Consider the following 11,164-nt stretch of genomic DNA (forward strand, 5'->3'; position numbering starts at 1 on the left):
TTATATATTAAAATTATTCATAACCTTTATTTTCAAGTAATCTATTTATTTAGTAATTTATTTACATTGTTTTCTGACATTCAACCTATTGCTTCCATATACCTGCGAGTTCTAGGTCTGAGTAAGTACTACTTTTCACATGTTCATATGTGGTGTGTGTCTGTGTATATGCATGTCTGTGTACTCTCACAGACATATATGATTGCAACAGTTTCTCAAACCTGTGCACCCAGACCACAAGAACATCTGCATCCTTTCTGAAACTCAGCGTCAGAGATGCAGATCTGGGAGCCGCCAACAGTAAAAGCCAGGTACACAGTGCATGGCAGACCAACATAAATCACTTTAAACTACTTTTAACTATAATTCTTTAAATGAATAGTTCTATATCGAGTGTCAGTAAACATGGCGTATTACTGTGTTACCATATATTATCATCAGCCACTTCAGCTCTTTATTTCCATATATGTATGTACAGAAGAATGCAGTAAGGCCATTTGTGCACTGAAATATTTGGTTTATTGATGAGCCCAAAACTTATAACTATTTAAAACAAGAAACTGCAGTGTACAGATCTACATTTGTTATGTACAGCAAAGTGCTTTCATTTCTTCCCACATACAGTATACATGTTCAGACACATGGGACTGTTCTGTAGCTGACTAAAACATCAGCTGCACACATAAAATGAGGATAGTTAACCTAATCAACTGAAAAATGAACATATACTAAGCTTCTTGTCTAAGATTCTTATCACATAATAAGATAGCACACAATAAATTGAGGAAACTGATTTATGAACTAGATATTATTGTCAGTTATGCAGCAATTATACTGAATGCTGAACTAGCTAAAGTTAGATTCACTCAAATTAAAGATGGTTGATGTGTCTTTTTTTCACCGGATGCATGTCACTGTATTAAGCTGATGCTGGTATATATAAACTACTGGAAATGCCCACGTAAATCACACATTTTTGGAAAATCAGCATATCATATTCCTTCAGGGTATCAAAATGTTGAATGAGCCTCTGTCAGGCCCTTACATAGCCAAAAATATGGTGATATGGTTTACTAAACGGGATATGGTGTAAAATCAATGCTTTGTCAAGCTGACTGCAAGCGGTGATTGCAAGGTAGAACTGGATTTTTATGCTTTTATGAAAATATTCTTTTGAACTTTGCAATATATCATTGGTCTGTCATTTGATTTGGAAAAAAATTTAAATGATCATGCTACATGAAACTACATGGCATGTGCAATGCATCTTGGCAATATGATCTTTAATTAAAATGATCTTTAATCTTATCAGAGGAACCATTTCAAAGTAAGTTTCTTATTGTAGCACTAAGTACATGCATTTGAGAAATAGGATATACTGTATGTTCTATTAAACCTTAAATGTGTACCTTGGGTCACTAGATACCCATAAGCTCATTTATAGTATCACTGTAAAAAACTGACTGTAAATTTTCCAGTAATTTACTGTACAAAAGTTACAATAAACAACTGTAAACATACTTACAGTAAAGTACTGTAATATATTACATCGTATAAAATAACACATAATCAAGTACATTTGTTTATTTGGCTGACTCTTTAAAAAGAGCAATTTACAATTGTTACAAGATACAACAGAGTTGAATGTTAAGGGTCTTGCTCATGGACCCAACCCTGGAAGGTTGGCTGTGTTTGGATTTGAACCCAAACCTTCTCATCAGTAACTTAAAGCGTTAACCACTGAGCCACCACAACTAGCTCAACTAACTCATATTGATTCAACCACCTCCACCACTGAATTAATTCACAATAAAAGATTGCATTAACTCAATGCATGTTATGGTGGCTCAGTGGGTAAGGCTTTGGATTACAGAATACAAATATTTTATTTGCAATATTGTAATATTACAATACTTTATTTGCAGCTCTGTTGCCGGCAAATTACTATAAAATTGACAGTCAATTTTTACACTGTACATTATGCATTGTATAAGTAACAAAAAAAACATAAAAATAAAAGCAAATTTGTTATTAATTATTGTCAATAAAATGCTTTGCGAGTTGTATACTATTTCTGAAGTTTGTAGAAGAATTTGTGTTAGAAATACTGTAAGTGCTGGTTCACTAATGACCCAAGATATCTATGAATGGGTGAAAAACATCCATGCATAATGACAGTCAAAGTCAAAAGAAAACCTATTTAATAACACTCAGATTCAAAAGAAAACAAAGATGTGAAGAAACCTTAAGTCCTGTAAACAATTTGTACTGTTATATGAGGTATTGTGGTTGTATTGTACTTCAGTTTGTTACTGTAAATGATGGGTAAAGTACAATATCATCTACTCATGGCTCATCCTGTACTGACCTCATTGTTTTCCATGGAAGATTATATTACTCAGCATTCTGAATACCAACAATGCAAATCTGTGGTGGTGTAATCTATGTGATTATTGAACAGTAAACCACATTATATACCTACCAATTAGGCATAACGCAGTGAAATCATAGTGAGACTCTGAGACCAGACTGTGGAATATAGCTCATTCAGACAATCCTTACACAATGAGTTTCTGGTTGACTGATATGCTGTGATATGGAATCATACCACATGCTCCATTTATGACAGTCTGACTGAAGCTGATTGCAGCCTGTGTGAAATTAGCATTGTCCATGTGTTTCTGTCTCTGAGAATGCTATTCATCGAGAGCTAGCCAAGAGTAGGAGGTGTGGACCAGATGGGCTTTTTTTTGTTACACTGCTTCATTTATATACTGCTTCTTTTTTTTTCATTTATCATTCTGACACTAATTTGCCAAGCCCATCTGTGAAGTGTCTGACCATTTTCTGACACTGTTGCTAAAATGCTGAATAAATAAACAAATCAGAAATATTGTAAAATAATATATTAAATTGTTCAGTGTTTGACTAAATAATCCAGAGACATTTTTAAAGTTACTACAAAGATCATTTTGTCAATGATTAAAAAAATTAAAACATTTTGTTAATGATTAAATAAATGTTTTATTTACAGTTGAAAAATTTTACAGCCTAAAAAAACTGAACCATGCCTTTTGGAATATTTAATATTTCAAAGAGTTCATATTTGAAAATTTGTCACTTTTGCAAATTACATTTTGAATCTACGAATTCAAATGAATCTATGATTGTGAATGTCCTTCATATTAACATATTAGTAATGGCTGAAATCAAAACAGGGACAGTGCAGTTCTACGGTGAAATGATGATAACAGTCCTGAGTTTATTTTGATTGCTGGTGTTTGATAGTTTTGTATTTTTTCAGTGTGTATTGTGTATATTACATATGCATGCATATATGTTTGACTGGCATATTTGTTTGAAAGTATGTTTATGCAACTATCCCTGCTCATACCACTGAATTATATAAACTTTGAGGCACTCATAAATGTGCAGAATTTGTGTAGAAGGAAACAGCTGAACATTTTCCCTGATAGTTGTAGCCACAAAACCCTTTCTAAGTCACATTTGCTTTTTTCAGGTAAAGTATGGATTCAGTTTCATACAACCAGTTAGCATTTTGCTTCACCAATGCCTTTGCATTCATGCTTAATCCACCAGTGCATATCACGATTAATCAATTAATCATGTACACAGTATTTTACATAATTCAGATTCCAGCATTATTTCTAACATTTTGATCATATCACAGATGCCATGCCTAAATCTTTCCTTATTGTACATGTATCAAAGACAGATTGTTCTGCCTTGTTCTATTCTACAGCATGTAGTGGACAAAATATAGCTACAGTCCCCTCTGAAACTATTGGAATGGCAAAAAAATTCATTTGGGTTTGAGACAAAAAGATGGATATAAGACGAGAGTTTAAGATTTCAGCTTTTATTTCCTGGTATTTACATCTAGTTGTGTTAAACAAGATAAACCATTGAACCTTTTATATCAGACCACTCAATTTTTAGGCGAGCAAAAGTATAGGAACAGAGAAGTCTTGAAGTAAATTAAAGTAAATAACACTTAATATTTTAATTGCATATCCCTTGCTTCCAATGACTGCATCAAGCGTGCGACTCAGTGACATCACCAAATTATTGGTTTCTTCTTTTATGATGCTTTGCCAGTCTTTTACTACAGCCTTTTTCAGTTGTTGTTAGTTTTGGGGGCTTCTCCCTTCAGTCTCCTCTTCAGGGGGTGAAACGCATGCTCAGTTGGGTTAAGGTCTGGGGATTGACTTGGCCAGTCTAAAATCTTCCACTTTTTCCCCCTAATAAAGTTGTTTGTTGAGTTGGCAGTGTGTTTTGGATCATTGTCTTGCTGCTTGATAAAGTTCCTCCTGATTAATTTGGATGCATTTCTCTGCAAATTGGCAGACAAAATGTTCCTGTAAACTTCTGAATTAATTCTGCTGCTACTAGCATGAGTTACATCATCAATAAAAATTAGCGAGCTTGTTCCAGAAGCAGCCATGTAAGCCCAAGCCATGACACTACCTCCACCATGTTTCACAGATGAGCTTGTATGTTTTGGATCATGAGCAGATCCTTTCTTTCTCCACAGTTTGGCTTTTTCATCACTTTGGTAGAGGCTAATCTTGGTTCCAGACCTTTTGTGGCTCATCTCTGTATTTCTTTGCAAATTCCAATCTGGCTTTCTGATTCTTACTGTTGATGAATGGTTTGCATCTTTTGGTATGGCCTCTATATTTCTGCTCTCAAGGTCTTCTTTGAATGTTTGATTGTGATACCTTCAGCCCTGCCCTGTGGAGGTTGTTGGTGAGGTCAGTGACTCTTGTTTTTGGGTTTTTCTTCACAGCTCTTGTAATGTTTCTGTCATCAGCTGTTGTTTTCACTGGCTGACCTGCTCGATGTCTAGTTGTTGGTACACCAGTGGTTTCTTTCTTTTTCAGGACATTCCAAATTGTTGCATTAGCTATGCCCAATGTTTGTGCAATGCCTCTGATAGATTTTGCTTCTTTTCTCAGCTTCAAAATGGCTTGCTTTTCTCCCAGAGACAGCTCTCTGATTTTCATGTTGGCTTATCTTTTTTAACAAGAAGTGCAGTCTTCACAGGTGAAACTGAAGGCTAAAACCAGACATTCAGAGCTATTGTTTAAACAATCAATCTAACAGGCACCTGTGAGTCACTTGTTCCAATATTTTTGCTTGCCTGCAGATTGGGTGATCTGATAAAAAATGTGCTATGTTCTATGTTGTTTAATACATCTGCGTGTATATACACCAGGAAATAAAAGCTGAAATTCTAAACTCTCTACTCATATTTGTCTTTTAATCTCAAACTCAAATGTCTTCAGTCTACAGCAAACACAAATGAATTGGCCTTGCTGTTCCCGTAGTTTTGGAGGGGACTGTGTATAAGGATAATTGAAGGCCTCTGATCATGCATTTGTTCTTGAAGTTTCTCTTATATTTCCTCAAATCATGTTCCACTCACAGTTCACAACTATGGATACCTGAATTATTTTAAAACATATAACCTTTCATCATGGATGTGGCATCAATTAACAATCATACTGCATTGCTACTGTAGTTCTAAGAATAGTGAAACTCTATGAAAAATTAAACTGTGAAACTAATGAAAAAGTGGTGGTCATACATTTTATGTGATTTTGAACCATTCAGGCTGTTTTTTGTAGGGACCACAGTAAAAAAAAAAAAACACCCAGTGGACCTGCAGGTTGACATGTCATTATGCATCCTGAGCAAATGAGGCTAATCTAAAAACAAGCTCATTTGATTGAGCCACCCTTTTTTACTTGGCTTGTTGCTCCTGCGTCACATGTCTCTGCATCTTCGCAGAGGTGGCAGGCATTGAATGACATTATCCATGTAAGACCTGTCTGTTGTGTCAACAACTGATGGGATAGCTGATGGTGAGAGGAAAATAGCACCAAGCTGAAATTAGTAAGAGCATGGGTGTTAGTTGAGAAAAAGAGTCTCATTTTAAAAGCAGCAAGAAACCAGTGCACTCAGTCATCCCAGCTGGCTTTTCAAAAGAGAAAAACTCACACACACAGTCATGTACACCTACACACAAGGATTATCACAAATGAATTATGTAAAGGATGCACTAGGACCTAGACAAACAATCCCTGAGAGAGTCAGTGGGGCCAGCTGGCAGACACAGATTTCTAACCCTGATCAAGGCAGCTGTAGCAACACTGCAGACATCACATGCATTTACAGACTTGGGCTGGATACCCTCCCCACCATCATCACAAACCCATTCACTTCCCCTCCTTGATGTTCTGCACAATAACTGTTGTCTGCATGGCCAGATGCACAGCTCCCAGAAGAAAGGTCCCCAGCCCCCTACCCTATCCTAAAAACTCCTCTAGGTATCTTTCATTCTCAGCCTGACCAGGCACACAATGACATGCATGGACAGTGCAGGGGAGCTTTTAAATCGCACCTGCATTGCTAGTCTTGCAACATTAGTGAGGCACTGAAAGTCCTGCTAATCAATTAAAGAAAAGGAAATCAATGTTTTGACAGTGTTTGCAGTGATTTCTGTCTGGCAGGTTTCTCCAAGTTTTTTCTCCAAGTGATAGGCCGTATGCTTATCAAGTGCTACAGATTTGCTTCACACCAGATGATCACTTAACATAGCTTCCTATTCACAAAATATGTTGTTTGGGTAGAACAGAAATGCTCATGATCAGTCATGAAATTTAGAGTGCTAAAAAAGGCTGGCACTGATTGTGCTGCAATCCTGCAGTCCAGGGACATTAAAATGTTGTATACTCTGACAAAACCCTGGAATATTTCTAACTTGATTTTAATACTTTGTCTCCTGTCACAAAGAATTACACCTTTGCTGCTTTTGACCTTTTTGCAACCTGCTATGATGCTGTCTGTAATGAATGTCTGCTTTTTCTCTGAAACTGAGCCTCAAGTGACTGAATACTTAAAGTATCTGCAAACCCCTTTGCTGGCTTTTCCTGAGCCAATAAGATGTGTCACGCTTGAAAACAAAAGCAATAGCACTTACGGAATCGATAAAGAAATATAATAATGGAAATAGAACTGTCCAGAGTCAGAAACATAGATTTAACATGATCAAGACCACTAGTTTTCCCACTGGCAAATATGTCTGCCAACAATAATCAACCTGGCCTCAAACTCAGTAGGTAAACACCAGGTCAGAGATACTTGGTACTAGTAAGTCCCCAAAAATCATCTCATTCACCTCAGGAGTGCAGTAGTCTGGAAAGTCAAAGTGGGATCCTGAGTTGGCATGAAATGCTTCAAAGTCCTTGTCCAGAGTTGAGCAGTCCATAGGAATGTTTTCAAAGTTTGTATTAGATATGATATGCAAGATTTCCTCTTCCAGTTCCTCATCTGAAGAAACAGATGACACAAAGGAAGAGCTGGTGGAAGTTGGTGTGGAGGATCTTGCAGAGTTAGATTCTTGCAACTCAGACACCACAACTTTTCTGAGTACCTGAGAGCCATTGTCAGAAGAGGAACTCTGGAGGCTGCTGGGCACTTTGACTCTGAGCTGAGATAGTCTAGGTTGCTGGTTCATGGGGGGAATGGTAATAGGCTGATGCTGGAGAACAAGAGTGGTCTGGGTCTGATCATCTTGCATAGTTACTGGACTTGCCAGATTTACATCCACTGTGTCATCATCACTCATGCTCTCATTATAGCTCTTATATTTATTGCCACTGCAATTCAGTTTTTGTTGGGAGGAGGTTGGTTTAATTTTAAACGCTTTACTGGTGAAGCTGGCTGATCGACCTGAATAAGACTTGCTGGCTTTCAGTGGGAGCTTTTCTTTGGCAGGCAATGAACACTTACTTTTTTTCCTGGGACGATACTTATAGTCAGGGTAGTCAGCCATGTGTTTTAGACGCAGCCTCTCTGCCTCCTTGATGAATGGTATCTTCTCATAATCTGGCAGGAGTTTCCAGCGTTTTCCAAGGCGCTTGGAGATCTCTGCATTGTGCATGTCAGGCCACTGCTCCATGATCTTCCGTCTCTCGATTTGAGACCAGACCATAAATGCATTCATGGGTCTCTTGATGTGCCCAGTAGGAGTTCTGCACCAGTTGGGGTCTTTGTTGGATGGGTCGTGCCTAAATACCTCATCAACATCCTCGGCTCCCAGTCTCACAAACACTTCTTGGGTTGAATCTCTGTCCATGGCTATAGAGTGTTTTTGCTGGACCATGATGCACAAGAAAGCTCTATTCAAAAGTATCTCCAGAGGCATCCATGCCTAGACAATATAAGATACATTAAAGCCTCTTACTGATGCCTTTTTTACCCTAAAACAATAAAGAGCAAGTTTCAGGACTTTATTTTTCTTACAAAACAATTCCTTTTGTTATGTTAAATGGTATATTAATTTATTTTCAAACAAGCAAGCATTTTCTGCTTACATTTAAACAAGTACAACATCCTTGCATTATCTAAGAAATACAAGTTTCTTCTTATAAAACCAAAAAATTAATATTGATTTGCCAAAAAAATGACATAACAGATATACTGTATTTATATAAATATACAATACTTACATCAAATATGTGTTAAACAATGTGCTCCTTTTTCAGCTGCAGTATACAGTTCAACTGAGGCTGGTGCTTTCCTCAGGCAGACATGTGCTGCACTGTAGCAGCTGTGGCAGACGACAGTGAAAAATGACTAAGCTCCAGCCTGCAGTTACATCAAGCCTGCCCCATGAAGAATACATGTGTACCCACACTGTAACACCCTCTCTCTTTCCCTCTCTCAGTCCCTGTCTGCTGTCTGCCCACCCTATTCCTTCACTGTAGGGACGGCCCCCATCTGCTGCACTATAAACCCAAACTGTAAACAGCTCAACCTTACCAGGCACAGGCTCCTCCCCTCCCACCCACCACTCTGAGCTGTGTCTGTGTGTGTGACAGGGAGAGAGAGGACAGGAAGGGGGTGAATGTGTTCATGCAGTAAGGCAGAAAGAGCAAGCAGAATGGAGAGAGAGAGAGAGAGAGAGAGAGAGAGAGAGAGAAAGAGAGATGCTAAATGAGGGGCTAGTAACATTAAATACTATGTTAATTAGTAGTTTACATTGTATGAATAATAGTTTCTTTTAAGTAAATAACTGTGCATTCAGTATAGACTGTATCTTTATGTTTTTGGGTTGTCTGTCTGCATGCGCATCCAAGAATGGGTGCTTGAATGTTTTATAGGATTTGTAGGGAATTATCATTATAACCAGCAGAAAAAATGATTATATTTTGGAATCAATCGTCACAGCAAGGTCAAATGTCGTTAGTGGTGGAGGCATCCCAGTCAATGTTGTTAGTGTCAAGTTCTTCTTGTTTATTATTTACATACCTATGAAAGATGCAGCATTGAAATATTATTATTATTATTATTATTATTATTATTTGCTGTCAGCTTTGGAACTGAGTTCAAAATTCCTTTTACAATGATGTAGCATATATTACATTGAAGACTGTCTGAAATAACATATTCAAAGAACAACTGTAGGGTGTGTTACATTACTAAACACTGGTCAGATGATTCTTTTTTTAAATTAATTTTATAACATTTCATTTACATAAAACATTTTGAAATATATGAAAAAATATTTTATTTGTATAAGGACACAATTATATTTATTTTGTGGGTCTCCTTGGATATAACTATTTTAAAAGATGGAAGGATGATTGGATGGACTGATTTGTGATGGTGGAGCGCCTGGCCACTTTATGTCCCAAGACACCCTCAAGTTTGTGTTACCTTCTGGTTCTCCCTTTTAGTTATGCTGTCATAGCTAGTCTATCCATAGTCACTGCTTGCACTCTGCACAGAACGTACATTGTCTTTAACCATTGCAGAAGCATACTTAGTAATCTCTCCCTCTCCACCATCGCCTCTGGCTTGCTTATTAGGGATAATTTTATAAATTTAAAATTTATATCAGCAATTTATATATTTCTGTAAACCTGCTTTGTGACAATGTCCATTGTTAAAAGCATTATATAAATAAAACTGAAATTAAATATGAAAGCATAATAATGGTAAAGCAAATTAAATAACTGATAAGAGCCTGCTGTTGGAAAGTGGATGCTGAGATGCAAGCTTGCACCTTTAATGATCTGAATTTCCGTTATTTAGGCAACTATCCAATATCTTTTTCCCTCTACCAAATACCTTCCATAAGGCTATGCATTAGGTGGTCATGTAGCTCTAATGTATGTGTACAGGGTCCGGCTTTCTTGTAATATATTTTTTTTTTTACTAATTATGTGATTCAGGAAAAAAGAAAAGGAAATCTAATAAGAACTATGCTCTACCTCCAACAGTGTTCTCACAGTGAACCTTATAATGACTCTTAATAGCCTTCTCTCTGAGCCCTTTCCATAAAAATCAGGCCACTGGGCAGATGTCAAACATATTTTCTTTGACAAATAAAACTGATATTAGCTTGACCTAGTAGAGAGATGAGGAGGGAAGGACATGGCAAAATAAGACCACCAGCATTATCACACAGCAACCTATTTCATGCCCGGGCCAAATCCCCATACAGACTAAAGTCACATCTACCAATAATGGGGGAGGTTGGACAGGGATGATTGGAGCCCTGGAGCAGTCTGGGTGTCTATACTGTTGTCTGGCAGATTGGGGTTACCTTCTTCACTCCTTCTATGCTCCTTCCTATGGATGAGGGTTATTCCAGCCTGTTCCAGCCACGCTGTGAGCTACCAGTATCAAAATATGTTTAAAAATATTATCTCTAAGCAGTACCATAATGCAGGGTCAATTTGCAATACTTACTGTAAAAACATACAACTGTACTGTTTTGTGCTGTTTTTATAATATATAATATATAATAATCACATCACATCTGGGGTATACATTACTGTCATATTATGCATATAATGTGCCAATTATGCTGATTTACCTTATCACAGTTCATAAATAGCAATCACTGTGCTTCCTGGAGTGAAAGATCATAATCTGCGTACAGAAAAATTCAAAATGTTAATGTGTTGCAGAAAACAGCCAAAAAAACCCATAGGCACTGAGCTCATTCCTGCCTGTCTGTTCTTCTGCCTAATGGTTGGCATGGTGGCTCTTTTGTCATATTCTTATACACTGCATACAGTCCTTTCATTGGCTTTGTTTTTTAAGTGAGGGTCTCTAATACCCCTTT

At 37.2% G+C, this 11,164-nt stretch overlaps 1 protein-coding gene across 2 annotated transcripts; it reads right to left on the bottom strand.

Annotated features, from left to right (window-relative positions):
* Nucleotides 1-504: 504 nt before the first annotated feature.
* Nucleotides 505-8,907, bottom strand: sox12 (SRY-box transcription factor 12). 2 transcript variants are annotated; one of them, XM_026935178.3, is made up of 2 exons: nt 8,538-8,907; nt 505-8,288 (listed from the first exon to the last, which is right to left on the bottom strand). In XM_026935178.3, exon 2 carries the CDS (start codon nt 8,231-8,233, stop codon nt 7,139-7,141), a length of 1,095 nt encoding a protein of 364 aa, XP_026790979.1. In that variant the 5' UTR covers nt 8,234-8,288; nt 8,538-8,907; the 3' UTR covers nt 505-7,138. The 2 variants fall into 2 exon arrangements, with proteins under 2 accessions (XP_026790979.1, XP_026790978.1); XM_026935177.3 differs by having other exon boundaries at nt 506-8,239; nt 8,538-8,905.
* Nucleotides 8,908-11,164: the final 2,257 nt, after the last annotated feature.

Source organism: Pangasianodon hypophthalmus, chromosome 20, assembly GCF_027358585.1.
Source record: "Pangasianodon hypophthalmus isolate fPanHyp1 chromosome 20, fPanHyp1.pri, whole genome shotgun sequence".
Classification (NCBI taxonomy): Eukaryota; Metazoa; Chordata; class Actinopteri; order Siluriformes; family Pangasiidae; genus Pangasianodon; species Pangasianodon hypophthalmus.

What these genes read in the sequence shown, in the direction of transcription:
- sox12 (XM_026935178.3), bottom strand. Translation starts at nt 8,233, where the DNA reads ATGCCTCTGGAGATACTTTTGAATAGAGCTTTCTTGTGCATCATGGTC.